Source organism: Monodon monoceros, unplaced genomic scaffold, assembly GCF_005190385.1.
Source record: "Monodon monoceros isolate NGI ecotype Baffin Bay Population unplaced genomic scaffold, NGI_Narwhal_1 Super_Scaffold_16, whole genome shotgun sequence".
Lineage (NCBI taxonomy): Eukaryota > Metazoa > Chordata > Mammalia > Artiodactyla > Monodontidae > Monodon > Monodon monoceros.
This window is the reverse complement of record NW_021703772.1, coordinates 8,206,519-8,228,409: the sequence shown is the minus strand read 5'-3', so window position 1 is coordinate 8,228,409 and position 21,891 is coordinate 8,206,519. Positions and strand designations below refer to the sequence as shown.

General features: G+C 51.8%; 2 protein-coding genes across 5 annotated transcripts in view; one reads left to right on the top strand and one right to left on the bottom strand.

Moving 5' to 3' along the window:
- Positions 1–292: 292 nt before the first annotated feature.
- PTMA (prothymosin alpha) lies at positions 293–5,371 on the top strand. 2 transcript variants are annotated; one of them, XM_029225695.1, is made up of 5 exons: positions 293–529; positions 3,346–3,417; positions 3,671–3,767; positions 4,275–4,348; positions 4,627–5,371. In XM_029225695.1, the coding sequence occupies exons 1-5, from the start codon at positions 485–487 to the stop codon at positions 4,672–4,674; spliced, it is 336 nt and encodes a 111-aa protein (XP_029081528.1). In that variant the 5' UTR covers positions 293–484; the 3' UTR covers positions 4,675–5,371. The 2 variants fall into 2 exon arrangements, with proteins under 2 accessions (XP_029081528.1, XP_029081529.1); XM_029225696.1 differs by having other exon boundaries at positions 294–529; positions 3,674–3,767.
- Positions 5,372–18,807: 13,436 nt separating this feature from the next.
- Positions 18,808–21,891, bottom strand: part of PDE6D (phosphodiesterase 6D) — a 52,498-nt gene continuing 49,414 nt past the window's right edge. For all 3 annotated transcript variants that reach the window (XM_029225925.1, XM_029225927.1, XM_029225928.1), the window contains exons 4-5: positions 21,293–21,398; positions 18,808–19,409 (exon numbers count right to left, since the gene is read on the bottom strand). In XM_029225925.1, the coding sequence (XP_029081758.1) occupies positions 19,328–19,409; positions 21,293–21,398 (188 nt within the window). In that variant the 3' untranslated portion in view covers positions 18,808–19,327. The remainder of the gene's footprint in view (positions 19,410–21,292; positions 21,399–21,891) is intronic.

Here is a 21,891-nt window from a genome sequence, read left to right as displayed (position 1 = left end):
GCGTCAGCAGCCCCAAGCAAAACAGCGGCGGGAGCGCGTGCCCCGAGCGCGAGCGCGCGCCCCTCCCCCACGGCATTGGTGCCGATGAGACCCAGCAAACTCAGGCCTTGAATGACAGTACGGTCGGCGACTGCGCAGCGCGGGACGCACGAAGGCACTGCCGCTTTAAGCATGCTTGCCCATTGTTCGGAATCGAGCCAATGAGTGAGCGCCCGCTCCCTGCTGCAAGCCAATAGCATTCGGGCAAGGGAGGCCGAGCGCCGCCCACTAATCTATATTAAAGGTTCTGGCGCCGCGTGAGTTCTCCACTGGCTGCTCTGAAAAGCCATCTTTGCATTGTTCCTGCGTCCGGCTCCGCGCTCGCCGCAGCCACCTCCGCCGCGCGCCTCCTCCGCCGCCGCGGACTCCGGCAGCTTTACCGCCAGAGTCGTCGAATTCCCGCTTTCTTTTCAATCCGTGCATCGGATCACCGGCGTGCCCCATCATGTCAGACGCGGCCGTGGACACCAGCTCCGAAATCACCACCAAGGTGAGGTTAGACGCCGCCCGCCCCTTTGGGGTTCGCGCGCCGCCACCACCGGAGCGGTGTTTGGCGCGCGGCACCTGGGTACCCCGAGCCCGCTATTGCTTCCTTCTGCGAGGAGCCCGCCCGCTCCCAGCCTAGGCCCCCCAGGCAGCCCATTCTTTGTGCTTGCGGGGGAGGGGGCGGGAAGCACCGCGGGCAAACGTGATGCCCGTCGGGGAGTGGGCCGGGGGCCCTCAGGGACCCGGAGGGGCTGGCGCGGAGGCTGAGAGGCTCGAGGGGAGGCTGCTCCATGGCTCTCGAAACTTGTTTGTGACTCGTCTGAGTGGCGGCGGGAGGATAGGGGCCGGGCTGGGGGTCGTCGGCCCGCGGGGCGCACGGAAATAACTTTGAAACTCTGGCGCGTTTGGAATCGGAAGTGCTGGGGGGGGGCGCGTGTGCGGGCGCAGACCGGCTGCGGGAAGTGGCGGCTCCGCGGCGAGCGCCCGCCGGCGGCGCTGCTCTTTGTTCGGCGCCGGACCCGCCGCGTTTCGCGCCTTGTAGTGGGTCCGAGGAGGCTTATCTGGACTAAGCTCTGATAAGGCGGAGTGGGGCGGCGGGCCGGCGGGCCGCGACGTCGGTTGTCTCCGCGGAGGTGTGAAGGTGTTCTCAGCCCTGGGTGCCCTCGGGGAGGTGGGGGTGGGCGTCCGGGGTTGGGGGCAGTGTGCCGGGAGCAGCCGCCCAGCTTCAGTAATTCTCCGGCAATACCGGGCTTGACTGAGGAGGAGGCGAGCCCACGCGCCGGAGGGGAGGAAACGGAAAGTGAAGGAGCGGCGCGCCGGGGCGATGATGGGCGCCCCCCGCGGCTGCCCGGGGGCACCGTATTTGCGGCTGCTCCGGAGACTACGCGGGCGAACAAAAGCTGCGGCCACGACTGGCTTGTTGCGGAGTCGAACCGGGCACCAGAGGCTGTTGGGGCCCGGTGCTGCGGGTTCACTGCCCTCGGTTTTGAGGCCCTGCGCGTTTGGCGCAGCTCCGCTCCTGCGCGCCGCATCGGTCCCGCTGCCTGCCCCGGGGAGTGTCTCCGCCCTCAGCGGGACCACGGTACTTTCAGGAGGGATCGCTTTTTTATCCTTCGGCCCTTGTCCGCGCCTCTGTCGTGCCCCTGCAGGGACGGGCGCGAGTCACCTTGGCGTCTCCTTAACCCCTGTACCCCTGGCGTCACCTCTGGTTCTTTCCCAGGAGCGACTCCCCCGAAGGAGCGGAGATTGAGACCCGGATCTCCGCAGGGGCTCCCTCCGGCCCTCACTGGGCCCAGCCGGGGAAATAGTTCGGAGGGGAGGGTCAGCCCTACCCAACGCGGGCTTTCGCTTTCCTCTAAGGTGATTTCCCCTTAAGAGCAATACAGCCCTGTGGAGTGCGTCTCCGACGGCCTCGGGCTGTGGGACTGAAAAGGCCCCGCGGACTTCGGGGCAGCCTCCCGCGGGACTTTGCCCGCCAAATGCAGAGACTTAGATACCGCGCATCTAGGCCTGCGCGGGGAGGCGGCGGGGGCGTCCAGAGGCCGGGAAAGACAGGAGAGCAACTGGCGCGCGCTCGGCGGTGCCAGTGCCTCCCGCGGGCTCCGGGTCTCCGGGGTCAGGGGCGCACTCGGCGGCTCCAGGCCACGTGCTCCGCGCGCGCGGTGCGTGCAGAGGCCCGCGCGCAAAGCCCGCCGGGCGGGGGTGCGCGCCTGCGCGCCGCGACCTCCCCGCCCCCACAGCTCCCCGGGGCTCCGGCCACCAGGGGGCGGGAGCGGGCGGCGCCGGGGTCCGCTGTGGACTGCACGGGGAGAAGCTGGAGGACGGGGCCGGCAGGTGCCCGGGGGCTGTTCGCAGGACGGCGGCTGAGCGCCTTCCGCTCCCGCGCCGTTCGACGTTTGTTTGTGATGGCGGCGGAGTCTGCCGCACTGAAAAAGCTAAGGGGTTTCGGAGTGTCCGTGGCGGCGCTGCCCTTTGGAACTCGGGCCGTGGCCGCCTTGCGAGGCGCGGTCCGACGGACACAGAGCTGACCCGCGGACGGGCGAGAGAGGCAGGGACGGAAATAGGGCGCTGCGGGCGGCGCGCCTCTGAGTGCCAAAAGGCCTCTCTCGGGCCCAGGAGAGCGTCCCCTGAGACCGCGCCCATTTCCAGGCATCGGTCTGCCACCTCCTGGGACAGCTGTTGGGTATGGAGGGATTGGTGGGATTCCGGTTCCTTCAGATAAAAAAAAAAAACAAACCCGTGCGCTTGCCAGGTCCTGCGCTGCCGAGGGCTTGGAGCTCGAGCTCGGCTGCGGGGCTTCTGGCTGGTGAGGCTGCTGTCCCGGTTTTGCCGGTTAGCTCCCTCCCATCCCCTTCCCAGGCTAGTCCACCCACGGGAGTCCTCCCCCCCATTGCCTTATTTATTTACGGCACATACCTTGTGTCTTCCAAGAAGGATTTGTGAGAGGCGGAGCTCCCTCTGGTTGGAAACAAGTACGTGAGGAGTGTGTGAGTGAAGTGTTCCCAGGCTCGTCCGCCCGGCCAGACAGGTTTCGGGCTGTGGTGCCACATGGCTCCTTTCCTAAGAAGCATGAGTAAAGCCGCAGGGGGAACAGCCGTGGTGGGCCCTTTTTTTAAAGTGTGTTTGTTTTTAAGGGTTGAGAAGTAGGACGAAATCCTGACCGTAGACACTCGGTATCCTGTGATCCGTCCACCTGTAACATTCAGGTTTTAGCTTTGGCCATCCAGATCAGCACCGCATCCCTCGTACTTGAAGGCCTGGGCTCCTTTGGCAGCCCTGGGTTGCCCAAAAGACTGACTGGCTTCCTTTTCCGTTTTGAAGGACTTAAAAGAGAAGAAGGAAGTTGTGGAGGAGGCGGAGAATGGGAGAGAGGCACCTGCTAACGGAAATGCTGTGAGTGTCTACCTTGGACATGACCCCGTAGCAGCTCCTGGCTAAGATTTCTTACTTAGACTTTGGGCTTAATCCGGGGTGGGGGGAGGGGGCTGAGGCCTTGGACCGCTACGTGTCAGGATCTCTTGGTGGAGCTTCAGGGGGCGTGTCTTAGGTGCTCTGGTCTGTAGAAGCATTGGGCAGGGTCTGGAAGAAGGGATGGGGCAGAGTGATGTTCTGTCCTCATCTGTAAGCTGGTCTGTTTTCTGTCGAGGAGAACGAGGAAAATGGGGAGCAGGAGGCCGACAATGAGGTAGATGAAGAAGAGGAGGAAGGTGGGGAGGAAGAGGAGGAGGAGGAGGAAGGTGATGGTGAGTAGCTTCGTCTCTTTTTTGGGGGGTATGTTTTTCTGTCCTCTAGCAAATGGGGAGGGGTGGGGGCTCCCCGCAGGGGGGCAGATCAAATGGACCACCTACGACGGGGCTTGCACCTGCAGAGCCTGGCATCTTTTCCCTTGCTTTAGGTTAGTGGTGTGGAGCTGTGCCCCAAACACCACGGTCACTCTCCCACTGGAGAGTGCCGTCCACACACTGATCGGTTGGTCGGCTTCTCTGGCTTTTGCTTGCGCCTTCATTTCTCTGGAGACAAGATGTCTGCGATGGGCAGTGTGGGTACCCTGACGGCCCAGTTTGTCAGGCAGCAGAGACGGATCAGGGGCACTCCATCCTGCCAAGACTGTTACTGGGAGATTGCCCAAGGAGCTGTAGTTTTGCTGTCCCCCTCCCCGTTTCTGGCTGCCACTGCGTGGGAGAGCACCAAGACCCTCCCTGGTTGGCTAAGGAAGGCAGAGTGCTTTACCTGGGCTTTATTCTCTCCAGGTGAGGAAGAGGATGGAGATGAAGATGAGGAGGCTGAGGCCGCTACAGGCAAACGGGCAGCTGAAGACGATGAGGTGGGTCTGGTCTGGCTTGACGCGGTGAGAGGGCTGGGATGTGAGGCACTAAAACTGGAGGGGCTGATGGGACTTGAGTAGTTGTAGTTGGTGTGGGGGGTGGTCCTGAGTGGTTTCCCTTCTCACCTTGAGCAGGAACAGGAAGCAACATGGGCCCAGCCTCCCGGAGGCCTCTGGGGCTGCTTGTGCCTGTCTTGGCTCTGCCAGCAGGAGCTGAGGCAGTTGGTGGGTGGGCCCGGTGGGTTGAAAAGGGACCTTGACCATCTTTCCCTTCCCAGGATGACGATGTTGACACCAAGAAGCAGAAGACCGACGAGGATGACTAGACAGCAAAAAAGGAAAAGTTAAACTTAAAAGGCCACCGTGACCTATTCACCCTCCACTTCCCGTCTCAGAATCTAAACGTGGTCACCTTCGAGTAGAGAGTCCCGCCTGCCCGCCCGCCCACTGCGGGCAGTGCCACCGCAGATGACACACGCTCTCCACCACCCAACCAAAACCACAACGCAAATTTGCAACAGGGGAGGGAAAAAGAACCAAAACTTCCAAGGCCCTGCTTTTTTTCTTAAAGTACTTTAAAAAGGAAAATTTGTTTGTATTTTTTATTTACATTTTATATTTTTGTACATATTGTTAGGGGGTCAGCCATTTTTAATGATCTCGGATGACCAAACCAGCCTTCGGAGCGTTCTCTGTCCTACTTCTGACTTTACTTGTGGTGTGACCATGTTCATTATAATCTCAAAGGAGAAAAAAAACCTTGTAAAAAAAGCAAAAACAACAACAAAAAAACAATCTTATTCCGAGCATTCCAGTAACTTTTTTTGTGTATGTACTTAGCTGTACTATAAGTAGTTGGTTTGTATGAGATGGTTAAAAAGGCCAAAGATAAAAGGTTTCTTTTTTTTCCTTTTTTTGTCTATGAAGTTGCTGTTTATTTTTTTTGGCCTGTTTGATGTATGTGTGAAACAATGTTGTCCAACAATAAACCGGAATTTTATTTTGCTGAGTTGTTCTAACAAAGCTGTCTCAAGCCTGGTTTTTCTGTTTTGGTTTCTTCTGGTTTCTGTTTTTCTTCTTTTGGTTTCAGGGGCAAGGAGAAGAGGGGAGGATCTTGAGCTCTGGCCCAGCTGTCCTTCCTGGGGACAGTGGATTTGAAGACACCAGTCGGGGGGGCGGGGAGATGTGCCCCTTGGGCAGCAGGGTCTGGTGGGTGGCCATGCTAGTCTAAGACTGAGCTGCAGTTGGCTGGTGGGATGTGGTGGCAGCGCTGGGGCTTTGGGCTGGAAGGGGAGCCACTTACCAGGTTAGTCCCTTCCTACTGATTTGTACTGGGAGCCTCTTCTCAGGACCCTGTCATTGGGTGCTGCCAGGTTAACCCGGTTGCCCTGGCAGGAGGTGTATACATCTCCAGGCACTCTGGGGGAACGGGCTACGAGTGGGGCTGCCCTCTGTGGAACCAGGGGGTGGGATGGGGTGTGTGTGAGCCCAGGGCCAAAGATCCCAGAGATGCCACCTCCCAGTGTGGGCAGCTGGTAGCTGGCCCTTCACCTCAAAGGCCTTACTGGATTTTCCTGGCCACAGAATGGATCCCCCTGGTGGTGACATGTGGTACCTTCTGGTCCCTTAGGATATAGTTCCAGGGCAATAATGCAGCCTTGCCCTCGTTTTCCAAACTCTGGCCTCCAGGAGAAACAAATACCTTGGTGTCTGGGGGGGGGGGGCGGGCAGGGGGCAGCACCCTACCCCTTAAACACAGGGATGGTAGGTGAGCTGTTTTGGTAGGTAAGCAGTGAGTCAGAGCAAATGAAGTGTGACCTCAAACTCAGGCCCTTAGGGAGAGAGGTGACTGTTAGGGCACTCTAAGAAACTTCTGGGCTCCACAGATGAGCTTCATGGGCTGAAGCTCCCTGCAAGCACCCATGGTGTGTGGTATGCCTTCTCTAGGGGGTCAGGGAGGGTTGAAACCCCAGGGTTGGGGGAGCCTGGAATTTGCTTTGCTTTTAAGGTGGAGAGGCTGCAGGACCCACCTCTGCCGGCTGGATGACACTGGCTGCCTCTTGTCCCTCCTGAATGCACTTTCCTCAGCCTGGAGTACCCGAGTCTGTCCTGCAGGGGGGCTGACTGTGGGCAGAGGATGGGGTAGGGACCCAGAAGCTGCCCACTCTCCCTTCTCACCCCTGCCCTCTGACACTGGCCACGTGGCGTTCCTTGCATAGCCTTGGGACCCCAGCGCCTCCTGATGGAAGGAGACATTGTGGGGTATTTCATCTACACCCTTCTCCCTCCCTCCCTCCCTCTCAGGCCCCCACCACTTGCATTAAGGAGTCATCTGTCTTCAAGACAAGTTGGTGAGGGTGTGTGAATGGGGGGGAGCAAATGTTAATAACCAGGTATCCATTTACAACTCCTTAAGATGGGCTATTGATACGGGTGCTCTGAGCACAAGGACAAGAGGAACTGACAAAGCAGGGAGGGCTTCCCGGGGGAGGTGGCATTGACGCTGAGACTGGAAGGGTCAGGAGGATGAAAAAAAGATGTGTGTGGGGGTGGTTTTTTGTGGGGGAGGAGCAGTGTGTGGGCAGCCCTGATTCAGGAGGCCACAGAGGGCACATGGGCAAAAGGGAGAGGCAGGGACAGGCAATCTGAGCCAGGTACGGAGGTAGGATTTGGGGAAGCATGGAGATTTTAAATAGGAAAACTCCCTGGGAAGCACTAAAGTGACATCTGCGGAGGTAGTGTTGAGGAGGGGACTGGATTAAGGGAAGGTGCTGGGAGGGAGAGAACCGGGTCATCATGTGGGGTAAAGCGTCTAGACTCAGGGATGACATAATTGGACGTTGGACGCAGTTCCCACCAAGGATCCCAGGCTCAGGCCTGAGCCCTCTGGCACACCTGAAAGGGGCAGGAACTGAAGGTCTGGTGCCACGTGGTGGCCTCACTGTGTTTAAGGCTGTTGTGTGCACAGGTCTGGAGGGCGGGAGAGAGGCCTGGGCAGGCCAGAGTAACCAAGGCTGAGGTGTGAACACAGTGGGCCAGGGCGAGGGCATAGCCTGGAGAGACAAGCCTAGTCACACCAGGGAGCCCACCAAACTGGGCACAGTCCCTCCCAGTAAGTGACAGCTCCAACACCAGGGCCACCTCTCCCTCTGCCCGGTGCCCGGCCTCTCTTACTCACCAGCCACATCAGCCTCCTTGTGCCCATGGCAAGCTTGGTCCTCCCTCAGGGCCTTTGCACTTGCTCTTTCCGCCCCAGGAATGCCTGCTCCCAGACTTCTCACTACTTGCTCCGTGTTAGGCCCCAGTACTAACGTTATTTCCCCAGAGAGGCCTTCCCTAGTCCCCAGTTCTCCCTTGGCCACACAGCAATTCTCATACAAGCAATGTGAGCTTGTATATTTACCTGTTTGTGTGCTTTTTGGCTGTCCGCCACTGAGGTCAGGGGCCACTTCTTACCAAGTTTTCCTCCACATGGTAAGTATTCTGTCCATTCCATTCATTTGTTCATTCATCCCTCCACTCGCTTATTTACCAAATGCTCTGTCTGTGCCAGGCACTGTTCTAGGCTCCAGAGATGCGGAGAGGAGCAGGAAAGCCAGAGCAGGACACCTCCTGGTGGTGGGATGGCATTCCACACCTCGTCTCTCCCACACTTGTGGTTTCTGCCAGGCACCCGTGTTCTGGGAGGACCTCGCCCTTCACGGGAGCTGGAGCCTGTGGAGTGTGGAGTGAGGATGCAGTGTGGAGGCCCCGGGCTGCCCGTGTCCCCTTGAGCTATCCCCTAACTGCTGAGTCAAGGCCGGACCAAGGCTTTGGTACCAGGGACCCTCTGACCCTGTGTGCCCATCCCACGTGCCCTGCCAGGCTGGGCTGCTGGCCCCTCAAGGCAAGACCAGATGTTCCTTTTCCTGCTCCCCAGGGCGGCTCGTCCTGAGGATGTTCCCCAGGCCCTAGAGGGGGCCTAGAGGTGGTCTCCAAGGCAGGGGAAGGGGTCTAGGAAGACCACATAACAGACGACATATGGAGCTGGGATCAGGTGTAACCCAGTTCGGAACTATAACCCCCAAACCCCCCAGAAAGGAGGACAGAAGCTTAATTAGCCCTGTCCAGACACAGACATGCAGCCATGTTCGTATGGAGCAAGTAACTGAACTCTGTTGGGCCTCTATCTCCTCCTCTGCAGGAAGGGAATAATAGCATGAGGCATGTGCCATGGCCCAGAGCTGCCTCTCTGAGGGTCTCGCGTCTGCGCTGAGCTCCCGGGAAGGCTCCCCTTTCCCATCTGCACTGCCTCATACCTCCAAAGGTTTGGTCTGGAACAGCCCTTGTTGCCTTCAGCAGAACCCACTTTTCTCTAGTCCGGAGCTTAGTACACAATTTATCACTACCTGGGACCCTCAGGGCCCAGGGTCACCTTGATCCTACTCCTAACGTCCCCGCCAAGGGCAAAGACAGGGTGCCCAAGGAGCCCAACTTGGAAGATTTGTGAGGAACAGGCGCCCTCTGGTGGGCATAGGGAACTGCATGCGGCTCCCCTGCGTTCTGCTCAGTCCAGGAAAGAGCCCTTCAGTGGCCCCTGGACCTAGGAAACGCAGCCACAGCAACTCCCAGCCCCCAGCAACATGATCTTCCTCCCTCTCTGTTGCTGGCACCTCAGTCAGACATGAAAGTCAGTGCTCATTTCCGAAGCCTTCCCTCTGGGCAGCTGATGGCCCATCTCAGGGGCCTGGTCCTTCTTTTCCTGGAGGGGAGACCCCAGGCCTCCCCAGACAGAGCCAGAGCTGAGGCCAGGGTTGGCTCCTGTGGAGCCATGGACCTTCCCTGGGTTCTGGACCCCTGGGCTCCCTCTTGTTTAGTTCTGTTCAAAGGCTTCGTGTGCAGAACACCCGCCTTGGGCAGGCCCAGCTCTTGGCTGTCTCTGGGCCCTATGGTAGGACGGCTCACAGTGGCTGCTGCCCTGAGTGCAGCCTTAGGGCCTTCAGCTGCTTGGAATTGGGGGTGGGGGTCGGGGCTTCCCAGCTGCACTCCCTGGAACTCTGAGCTGCCTGCCAGTCTGCCCCAGACCTGAGTGTCAGCATCTGGGGTCACCTCTCCACAGCTCCACTGCTGACCCAGGGGCCCAAAGCCCTCCTAGGTCCAGTCCTACCAGGGCCCTGATGTCCAGCCTCCGCTGTGGCTTCCTGTGTCCTGGATGCAGGCCAGCCCTGCCCTGCCTCAGGCCCCTGGCCACCCTGTGGTTCCCTCCTGGTGGAAGCTGCTTCAGGAGGATGAAAAGCCCGGTAACAGCTTTACTTGAGGCAGTCCAGTTCTGCATTGTGGCTGCTTGTCCCTCCCAACCTCAAGCCTTTGAAGGCAAGGGCAGGGCTGTCCTCAGGTACCTCCTCTCCAGAGACCTCAGCCTGGGTCTGATCTGAGCTCAGAGAGATGACGAAAGCTCAAATTACGAAATGCGGCTGAAACATTCTAAGGCTGCCTGGGACATTGACCTTATATACTGGGTGAATGATGTGTGCATTATTTATGGAGAGGGCCTAGCAGCCAGTGGCTGGTGTGGATTCCATGAAGTCCTGGGCCTAGCCAAGAACCCAGCTTGGAAGGGTGTATGCCCTCATGAGCTCTCCATCAAGCCTGCTGCCCATGGCAACAAGAAGTGCCAGGTGGTCATTTGAGACAAGCTCATTTCACAGGCACCCATGCTGGGGCCCAGCTGTGAGGCTCTTGGCAGGGAGCAGATCCCTTGCAGGAAGCAGATGCTGGTGAGAATTCCAGAAGGTACTCGGGACATCTGTTGTTTTTGCCACCAGCAGCCTTCACCCTTCTCTTGGCAATAATTTCCTGAAACTGTCCAGTTTGCCTTCTGGAGAAGTTCCTCTCCCCCAATCATAATCATGCCCCACAGGCAGGATGTGACTCAGTCCTGGCCAATCAGTACCTGAAGCCTTCCCACCCCCCAATGCCTACTGATTGGCTCAGAGCTGGCACACGACCCAAGTTGATCCAATCAGAGTGAGCCCTGAGATCTTTGATTGAGTTGCTGGGAAGGGAAAAAACTCGGGCCTGAGCCTTGAACTTAGGCAGCTGAGTGAGAAGCTGAGGCTGCAGCCCACACACATAGGAGCAGAATTGAGCCAAGAGGAGGAGGAACCCTAAGTTCTGACGACATGGCTTGAGCCCGAGTCCAGCAATGCCTGAAGCTAGAACAATCTCTGGACTTTTTAATTATACAAGTCAGTAAATTTCTTCCCAGCTTGGGCTGGTTCAGGGTGGGTTTTCTGTGGTCTCTGAGTCATACTAGGAAACAGGAGAATACAGGGCTCCAGGTTCCAGTCTCCATGGCCAAACAGGCCTCCATGAACAAAGACAGCTTGAAGAGGGAGGAGCACATATGTGTGGGGGATCGCTTCTCTGGTGTGGTTTCCAGGTTGAGAGGGAACAGAGGGAGGTGAATCAGCCTCAGAAGAGGCTGTGATGCTAGCTGTCCATCTCTCAGCAGGACTGCAGAGTACTGCTCCACTCATTCCCAGCCAGGGGGGAAGGGAGGGCCCAGGGTCATCTGAGCGGCCCCTCTTGCATCACCAGCCTGGAGCGCCCCCTTCCCTCATCTGTAACCCCAGTACTCTCTGGTCCTCTGATCTCCCAGGGACTCATTGAACTTCCAGTGTTCCCAGCTGTGCCTCATAGGCAAACAGTCTCACTGAACTAACTCAATTGCTCTGGGAGGCTCCTGGATAAGAGGTGAGACCCGTCATCTTTATGCAGCCTGGTGCCTCCCAACTGTCTCTCTGCCCCAAGTTGTGCCTGAGAGGTGAGATCCCCTGTTTGGAAAAGTGCTGGGCTAAACTGTTAAAAAGTGTCTTCTTTCCACGGAACTCACTGGGTTTTTAATATACCAAGGAGTTGCCAAGAATAAGGTTTAGCATGCAGCTCATCCCAAGTTTTTTTGACCTGGAATTTTTTCACAGAAAGCCTATTAACATATTGAAGGACAGTCATGTCTAGAAAAAGCTGATCTTGCACAAGGACCATCACCAGGGCTCAGGGAATATTTGCTGAACTAAGCAGACTTTGGGAAAGGATTCTTGGGAAGCGGTTCCACAGCCTGGCTCTTAGAGGCCTGCATGAGCCTCACGCAGGCTCCCTTGGCTGCAGGTGGTCAGGTGGTTGGAGGCCCTGTGCTCATGGCAGTGCCCTTTGTCAACACAGCCCAGGAGGTGACTGGTATCAGTAGGTTGAGGGACAGCAAAGGGTGGAAACTGATACAAACCTTTCTAGAAAGCATTTGACCCTATATATCAAGATTCACAAAATATGTACGTACTTTTCTGACATAGAAATTCAGCTTCAATGCCATTCTGTATCCTAGGAAAACTTCTACCCCTTCTCACATAGTTATTCTCTGGGTCCTTTTTGCCAGTTTCCCTCCAATGTCCCAAGTCTGACTCTTGTGGTTTCCACTGGAGCCCGGGGCCGTGACCTGCTGGATAGCGATGCTGGGCAGTCAACTAGCCTTGAAGGGGCTGAGGAAGGGTGGGTTCCAGTCGCAGGAGGAAGTGACAGTGGTTTCTACAATTCTGACCCCTCTGTCAACATTGTCCCTGGTGAGCTGCTCTACTAGTCAGCCTCGCGGTGAGCATGTCTCCCCAGGAGCTCATTCCTTTCCTTGGAGACAGTGTGGTCTGAATCCATTTTTTTTTTTTTTTTCTTTGCGGTACGCAGGTCTCTCACTGTTGTGGCCTCGTCCGTTGTGGAGCACAGGCTCTGGACGCGCAGGTTCAGCGGCCATGGCTCACGGGCCCAGCCGCTCCGCGGCATGTGGGATCTTCCCGGACCAGGGCACGAACCCGTGTCCCCTCCATCGGCAGGCGGACTCTCAACCACTGCGCCACCAGGGGAGCCCGTGCAGTGGCTTCTCTTGTTGCAGAGCACGGGCCTTAGAGTGAGCGGGCTTCAGTAGTTGTGGCACGTGGGCTTTAGCAGTTGTGGCTCGTGGGCTCTAGAGCGCAGACTCAGTAGTTGTGGCGCACGGGCTTAGTTGCTCTGCGGCATGTGGGATCTTCCTGGACCAGGGATCGAATCCATGTCCCCTGCGTTGGCAGGAGGATTCTAAACCACTGCGCCACCAGGGAAGTCCCTTGACTTTTGAATGGTAGTCTCTTGTTATGCAATGACATTTTTCAGTGGGCACTCCCAGTGGCTACTTGACTGCCTGGGAGGCAGAGGAGGTGTTTGTGGACAGAGGCAAGGTTTTCCTCTGCAAATGACTGTGTGCCTCCTTCAAAACGCCGCCAAATCCACAACTGAGCTCCCAGAATTCTGTGCCATAATGATATCATTTGAGCCTGGAAACGCTTGAGGATCACTATGGTCATAAAATCATTTCAATATCATAAAACGTCTACTTTTAAGTAAATGTGAACCCTCCAAGAAAAACCTTAGCCTAATTCTACCAGATGCATTATAGATCGTTGCTGAATACAAGCCAATTAAAAGAGTAATAATCAGTAGACAATCTGCCAGAAGAGATAATGTGGATTACAATTCTGGCCAAGGGTTGGGCCCCAAGTAACCAATACGTATGACCAACAATGTACCATGAAAGAAAACCAATGACTATTATCAGCTTCTGTAATAACACAAAACAGTGAAATGAAATTCCAGTTCTGTAAATAGGTAGACCAATCATGTACGGCTTGATTATACAGGGGTGTCCTGTGCACCATTCAGAGAGCGTACTGTATAGCTCAAAATACACACTTTAGCCCAACACAAAAGTAATCATTATAATATATATGAAACATTCAAGTGACAATAATCTTGCTTATCCTCTTGTAATTGAGAGGAGTTATTTGGGGGATGATTTGAATAAACCAAGTCACTTATGAAGTCATTCTAAGAAATTTGAGTAAATGCCTTTTTTTTTTTTTTTTTAACTTTGAATACATTTCCTTCAATAAGTGCAACAATTTTTTTTTTTTTTTTTTTTTTTTTGATTTGCGGGCCTCTCACTTTTTTTGCCTCTCCCGTTTCGGAGCACAGGCTCCGGACGCACAGGCTCAGCGGCCATGGCTCACGGGCCCAGCCGCTCCGCGGCATGTGGGATCTTCCCAGACCGGGGCACGAACCCGTGTCCCCTGCATCGGCAGGAGGACTCCCAACCACTGCGCCACCAGGGAAGCCCCCCTAAGTGCAACAATTTAAAAGCATTCCATGGTGGGGAACTTCCATGGTGGGGGACTTCCCTGGTGGCGCAGTGGTTAAGAATCTGCCTGCCAATGAAGGGGACACGGGTTTGATCTCCGGTCCAGGAAGATCCCACATGCCGTGGAGCAACTAAGCCCACGCACCACAACAACTGAAGCCTGTGTGCCTAGAGCCCGAGCTCCACAACAAGAGAAACCACCACAATGAGAAGCACGCGCATCACAACGAAGAGTAGCCTCTGCTCGCCGCAACTAGAGAAAGCCTGTGTGCAGCAACGAAGACCTGACACAGCCAAAAATAAATAAAATAAAATAAATTAATTAAAAACAAATAAAAACATTCCATGGGGGACTTCCCTGGTGGTCCAGTGGTTAAGACTCTGCGCTCCCAATGCAGGGGGCCTGGGTTCAATCCCTGGTTGGGAACTAAGATCCCGCATGCCACACCAAGTAGCCAAAATAAAAAAAAAAAAAAAAAAAAAAAAAGCATTCCATGGAACCAAAGGCTGTCTCAGAGTTCAGAGCTGGGTGGTCAATATGCATTTGATGCTACTGCTGCCAGTGATGTTTGTGTGCGTGTGGTTTCTTTTCTTTTTTTAAAAAAAATTTTATTTATTTAATTCATTTGGATGTGCTGGGTCTTAGTTGCGGCATGTGTGATCTTCATTGCCACATGCGGGATCTAGTTCCCTGACCAGGGATTGAACCCAGGCCCCCGAGGTTGGGAGCACAGAAAACCACTGGGAAATCAGAGAAGTCCCTGCATGTGTGTTTCTAATCCTCTGAAAGGCATAATTTTAAACTAAGGGCTTTATCAGAGATCCCCGAACGCTCTGTGTTTACAGTAATCTTTGTGTCTCAGCAATTTTTTTCACGGTGCAACTAGGTCAAAACAAATAGCTAACAATTCTACTTAAGTAGTTAGGTCCAAACAACTTATTAAGTATTTATGTCCTAACTTAGTAGCTGTTGTATTATTTTGGAAAAAGAAAAGCCACATAGATGGAGAGAAAAAAATATTTTTATTTCATTGATCATCACAGTGACTTACTAATGGAGTGTGTGTGCCTGTTGGGCACTGCACAGCTTCTCAAACCTGGAATCAGATTGGACACCACTCCCCTCATTTCCTGTTCACGTTGATTTTGAGCAGTGTATGACAGATGTCCCGTATCACTGCATGTCCTTAAAAAACTAAACGATCCTACGGCAGCCCTGTGAACTTGCTGCAGGGCCCGGGGTGCCTCGGTGTATATGGTTTGGGAACCAAGTATATTTACCAGATTTCTGCTTCTCAGTCCACTGCATTGCATCCCTCAGTTTATTCAAAGCTATAGTTGAAGCTGCTCAGTTTCAGACCAAATAAAAGCACCAAAAAGAACTGCTAAGCCATTTAATGTTTTCACTTTGAGGACCATTTTAACAGTGCATTTTGAATGCTGCAAAACAATTACCAGGTCACTAGCAAGAAATTCTAAAAATAAACTCGACAATACCCAGGAATTGGTGAGCAGATGCACATCCTGGGGCTCTCTGGTTGTGATGTGAAGGATAAATCACAAGGGGAGGCCATGCCATCAGCTAGACTGGCCCCAGATGGATATAGGAACTGCGGCCGGGGTGGTAGGGATGGAGGACATTATAGGGGAGATGGTTATGAAGTTAAGTGAATAGGCCTCCGTCTACTGGATTGCTGGGCAGCCGACCCTCCCCACTAACCTCTAGGAAGTTCTCATCTTTCCCCCACACCTGGGCAGATGTTTCTATCCAGCCTTTCCACCCAGGCCTGAGGGGTGGAGGAAAGCGAGGACATCAGCACTGGGCCTCTTTGCCCTGCTTCCTCCTCTTCATCCTTCGCAGGGTGGAAGGGGAGGCTGCCACTCCTCCCACAAGGCAGGGCCTTCCCTGTCATACCCTGAGTCCTTTGTAGTATCAAGTGTGGCACATTTGGTTCTTACTTTGTTGATGATAGGTTAAGGGATTTAAAAAATCTTTTCCTTTGAGTAAATCCTGGCTTTCCAGACTGTTGACTTGCTGGGGACTCGTCAATCCTGTTTTGGGGTCAAAAGCTGAATGCTGACTTCTTTCCGTTTCTTCACCTCCTCATTTCAGACATGCTGCCCTTGCACTGTCCTGTTTTCTTCAGAGCACTGACTACTATCTGAAATTATCTGCTTTCTGTCTCCTCTCATTAGAATCTAATGGTAGGGACTTCACTCATCTTGTCCAACAAGTGTCTGGAACATAAAAATTGTTCAATAAATATGCATGCAGTGAATGTATAATGTTTAAGGAATTTGCACAAGTGGGAATTCCCTGGTGGTCCAGTGGTTGGGACTCCGAGCTACCACTGTAGGGGGCATGGCTTTGATCCCTGGTTGGGGAACTAAGATCCTGCATGCTGCGAGGTGCAGCCAAAAAAAAAAAGAAGAATTTGTACAAGCATTTTCTCAATATATAATAGCTAAAAAAAAAAAAATCCCAAATCCACCAACAAACATTTTAGGGACAAGGCAGCTGGTGGAAAATGAAGAGCCTGCAAAGGGGCAAGGAGCAGACACTCAGCAAAGGGGCTCCCAGAGTCCCAGCAGATAAAGCAAGAAGGACTGGATGGGGGCAGTGGCTCAGTGGAGTTCACTGATGCCTCGAAGGAGAGGAAGCCACAGGCCAGAGCCAGAAAGCCGTGGCTTGAGGAGTCAATGAGAGGTAGGGGGTGCAGAGAGTGAGTGGAGACAATTCCGAGAGGTTTGAATCTGTAGAGAAAGAAAAGGAGGGAGCGGGAGCTGAAGGCCATGTGGGATTGAAGGAAAGCCTTATTTATAAAAGCTTATTTTTTTTTTAGGGCAACTTGAACGTATTTTGTAGGCTGAGAGTTGAAGGATCCAGAGAAGGGAGGGCTTTCCTGATTTTTCTGAACTGCATGTAATCTCTTCTTCCTTTAAATGCCCACCTTGTCCTTCTCTTATGGCAGGCACTTATAATTGCTCAACTAGGGACAAAGATCAGGGAAGGCAGGGCTGTGCCTCACACGACATCTTACTGATACACATAACAGGCCTGTAAGTGTGGCCTGAATGTGGCTAGATCCTCTTCGGTAGACTGTGATTCCTCCACCCCCTCATGTCCAACCAGGGCCAGACTCAGTGCTTCCCCATGTGCTCCATCACAGAAGTCACTCAGCACACTGGCCAGTAACACAGATGGGAAGATGGACGAGACTGTTTATTCACATCACACAGGAAACCTTAACCAAAACTCTCTAAATAGAAATCTATGTTTGACAGATCCTCTAAGTTCTCCCAAGTCTTTCTCAAAGGTCATGCTGCCTGGGATTCTTCTGTCCTCTCCTATGAAGACTCTAAAGTTCCTCTTGATTGCCCTGAGCAACTGAAAACTTCCCCTCACTGGCACAGGGCAGAACTGGGACTACCCTTTGTTCCTTAAGCATGCTTGGAGATCTCAGTTTATCTTATGGCCACCAGTGTACACAGGTATGTCTCTAATATTCACTAAATGCCTCTACCAGTATTTCAAAATACGGTCCACAGAACACCTGTAGCAGAATCACCTGGGGTGCTTCCATAGGCAGATTTCTGGGACCCACACATACTGAGTCAGAATCTCTGGGTGTGGGCAGGTGCCATAGATGTTTGAGAACCAGTGGCTGTACACTGTGCCAGGCCTGATCTGTACGCTTCTCCTTCCAATAACATTTTGTGGCCTTTAATTTATCCACAAACCCTCCAGATTTTTAGGCATTTGGACCAGCACCCACCCTACAAGGGCTGACCTTAACCTACCTAGGGCCCTGGTCCCTGCAGCTCCCATGTCCTCCCTCTCCTTTTGCCTGACTTCTTCCCTGGCCTGTACCACTTCCCTTCTCCTCCCACCATAGCATTCAGCGATCCTCCCCATCAGTTCAAATCCCACCCACGCTTGGAACCCCTTGATCAGTATTGTGCCTGAGGCACACGCTTCGTCTTGCTTGTTTCATGATAAAATGAGAAATTTTGCCTGAGCACATGTACCTGGAGAGATGGCAAGCTTCTAAGAACGACTGGACTATAATTCTTTTTGTTTTTCTCAGAGCGGCTAGCAAAGAAGTGTGTCCCTGACTGTTGGCTGGGTGAGTGAGTGGAGAAGGGCAGTGAAGGAGGTCTAAGCGGGTGGAGAAGCCTTCCCTGGGAAGTCCTTTCTCCATCAGAATGTGTCCAGGCCCCTGACAGCCTTCCCTGATGGGACTCTGGGGAGAAGATATAGTCCAGGAAAAGGGAAGGAGACAGGTTCACTCTGAGAAAAGACATGGCAGTTTTGGAAAGCAAAAGAAAAGCTTGATTCACTTTTACCTTGTTGTTTTTTTTTTTATCCAACCTTTGGTATTTAAAAATTAGCTTTTGAAGATAACAGATCTAATGTGAAGAATGGAGTCATCACTGAAAGATGGCGATAGTATACTAAAAATGTACTGCTTCTCCTCCCCACCCACATATGCAAACAGGCCCTTTGAGGTAACAGATGGAAGGAGAGCAGGAATCTAGAAGCAGGGGCTACACCAAGGAGAGCCCATCTCTCGGTGTATTTTCCCTCCTCTGGCCTCAGACCTTACTACAGGAGGAACCAGAAAACTTTTAATTTTTGGTATTTTATAAAGGACAGTGAAGGCTACTGGTAGCTCAGAGGTAAGTTCCTGAAAGAGAGCCCTTTTTAGTTTTCTCTCTATTGTCAGACTTGGAAGCACTGCACATATAACTACTTCTCTGTCACATGGGCTTCCTCTGACCACTGGTTTTAAGGCCTCTCAGCATCCCACCCCATCCTGGATGCCTTCCCATTGTTCTCCAGTTGAGTTTAGGGAGATCTTTTCTTCATTTTGTAACTTCTAGTTTCTCATTTAGGAATAAGAGTCCTTACTCTACCAACTTAGAACTTCTAACCTTTCTGGAAACTTCTTGAACAAATGCACATTATAAAAGAAGGGAAAAAGTTAAAAACAGTACAAACAAGCAGAGGGTGCATGTATGTTGTGGAAGAGAACCACGAAATATCACATCTAAAAGACAAATGTCAAGGTCATGGGTCTTGTTCAGGTATGTTGTACCTTCTTGGAAAGCAGCAACTGAAGCACTCAGGAACCACAAGATCTATCAGTTGATCTCTGGAGTAAAATATAGCTGTGATCCTACTGTCTGGTCTGTTAAATGTCTTTCTTCCCATCATGGAGCCAGGTTCACATTCCAAAAAAAGGAGAGGTGAAAGCAATGCCATGCTAAAGACATAGGAATATTTTAATTCATATGTTTTAATTCACTATGTAACAATAATATCACAGTCTATTTTACAAGTTAAATGTATGAGAATGTATGAAATAGAAATGGTAGGAAAAAACTAAATGTGGGTCAGGAACTTGAATTTTTCCAAAACCAGGGGCCAAAGGAAGATGTGTTGCCTGCAGGGCCCAAGAAGGAGGCAGGGAGGGTGACGGGAACAGCTTGTGGTATGTGTTTGTCTCTGTGTCTACTCCAAAAAGGAGTTGAGGCATGCCCTCTGCCCTGGTCTGGGATTGGGAGTTTAATCTGGTCAGTTGAAGATGGTGGCTTGAGAGAAAAAAGCCATCTGGTTACCTACACAGAGCTGGTCCCCTGGTGGCCGCAGGTGGGTTTTGCCGTAGAGGGAATTAGGGGTGGAAGTGTCAAAAATCAAATGTATAGAGGAAAAAAGTAAACAGTTTCTTCCTTCCCCCTAAAAAAATGAATTCTTGAAATGCACACATATTCTTCTCTCAAACGTAGAAAAGTCTCACTCTGGATGTGCTTACAAGAAGATCGTCGTCAAAAAACTTTGTCTCTATGATAACATTTCCACTATAAGTAAGAAGAGAGGGCGAAAGAGTGAGCGTGTTAGACAACAGATCTCATTTCCACAAAGTGGTTTCAATCTGGGTCTGCTGGGCCTGTGGACATGCACTCACCTATAACCTTGGCTTGGGGATATTAAAATCTGTGTCCATATGGGGTTAGATGTCTAACATGACATTTAACTTATGTGACTAGGTAGGTCTTCTTCAAGTTCAGGAATCATAAGAGGGAGCATGTGTTAATCCACAGTATACCTAAGGCCTTTAGAGTGCTTTGCACACAGCGGTGCCTATAAATATGACTGACTTTCTGATTCACATGGAAACCTGCGGACGTATCTTTTCCTATAAAACTTACTCTGGTGGACAGCTGTGGGTTGGCCTGTCCTGCATCTATTCTCCTCACTTTGAGTAACAGCACTCTGTTCTTCTCTTGGGGAACCACCCTATCTCCAGTCCATGGGTCAACCAAGTGGCTCCCCCCTTGCCTGGCAAAGGGGTGGGCACAGGATGTAATTTGGGCCAATCAGACTCTCTCCCCTGAGCAAGATCCTTCCCACAGCTGCTCCTTGAGGAAACCATCCACAGTTCCTGCCACCTGCATCTTTCGAGTTTCTCAGGTCTCAGCCCTACCCTTTCAATGCTGTCCTGTAAGCCAGAGTCAGTTTCTATGGCTTATGGCTTAAGAACCCCAAACAATGCACCTGTATTGTATACAGTGTGCAATTTCATTTTTCTTGGTGGTTATCTCAGTGTTTCCAAATCAAACTACTCTTGTACTAAGTTAAAGGCAACAGTGGTACTACTCTGGGGTTCTAAAAAGTAAGACATAACTTAAATAAACTAAATATGTTATCACAGACTTAGTGGTGTTAATACCTGAAAGAAATCAGGCCTGGACAAGAATAAGTCAAATAATGGTTAATAAAATCTAAAAAAATGCCCTTCTACATATGACACTGTACTTTCCCAGGGTAATTAATATCCAGCAGATATCTTCTTGCTAGTAATTAATTATAAAATAGGTAAATAAGGAACTCAAGATCTGACTGGTTGATGGAATATAAAAATACCTACTATTATACAAATTAAAAATCTATTCAAGACTTATAAAATAAATAACCTCTATTTACAAATTCAATGTGGCTTTCATAAAGGACCTGTTTAAAGAGATGATCCAATATTGCACAATTATCTGTGTGAATAATTTGTTACTAGGCAATATTGCTAAAACTTTTAAAAGACTAAAATCTTTTCCCAAGAGAAAAATGGTAGGTAGGCAGTTATTGACTGACTTTTGGGGACAAAGGACAAACTAATTATTCTTTGAGCTGGAAGCATATCTATTAAAATTGTAAGCTAGTCTCTGAAAAACTATAACCAAATATTATCCTCTAAAACAGAATTAGGACTTTGCCAGATTCCACTGAAGGCCATTCAAACAAAGTACAGAGTAGCAAAGTTTGATAGTAAGGAAAGGGAGCCAATTAGCATAGACTTAACATATATTATATGCCAGTTTCCTTCCATATCATCTCATTTTATCCTCACTATACCTCTGTAAGAGATAATTATTAATTCTACATTTAGAGAGGAGGAGAATAAGGCCCAGAGAGGTAAAGTACATTGTCCAAGATTACACAGCTAGTCATGGTTAATCAGGAATTTAGTCTAAAGGTTTAATCTGAAGTTTCTAATTCTTTCCATTCTATCACACTGTCTTTTTCACATGACAAATGTCAGTAAGCTATAACTTCGGATACCACTGGATACTCTTTTACCCTTGTTCTCAACCTAGATTGCCTGCCTGTTGAACGGGACCACGAGTCCCACGTGCCTGGAATTCCTGCTTCTAGACACCTCCACAGTTCCTGCGGCCCGCTCACTCACGTTAGCACGCTGGCTGGCATCATCTGGGACTCGGGCGCTGCCTCTATCAGGGACTGCCAGGTGTTTGTGGAGTTAGGGATCACAAAGCCAAACTCGAAGAACCATTCTGAAGGAAGAAGGAAAAGCAGGTGAGCTGGCACCCTGGGCAGAGTCTCAGGGCTCCATGTCCCCATCCTTTAGGGCAAGCCTCTTCCTACCCCAGGAAGCACCACTGAAGCCATCAGAAACTTCCCAGGCCAGAGGCATAAGAAAGGACATGGAAGCCCCCTTCAGGCTGTGTCCCCTGAACCACACTAGAGGCCTGCTCCCTATGCTCTGGGATCTAAAGCACTAGGGCCAGCAATATTTTCTTAGCAGTAGGCTGGATGTAAATTATATACATCCAGGAAGTATGGAAGTACAGAACAGGCCTTTTCACTTGGAATTTCAGCTCTAAGACACATATGTACACTCTTAGACTTCACGGTAAAAACTCAATGCAGAGTGGCCTTGCCAGTCAAATCTGTACAAGACTGTATGGAGAGCACTGTACCAGGCCCTAACCAGCAGCTTCCTTGTGACCATGTTATAATACCACGCCAGTGACAAAGCAGGCACCA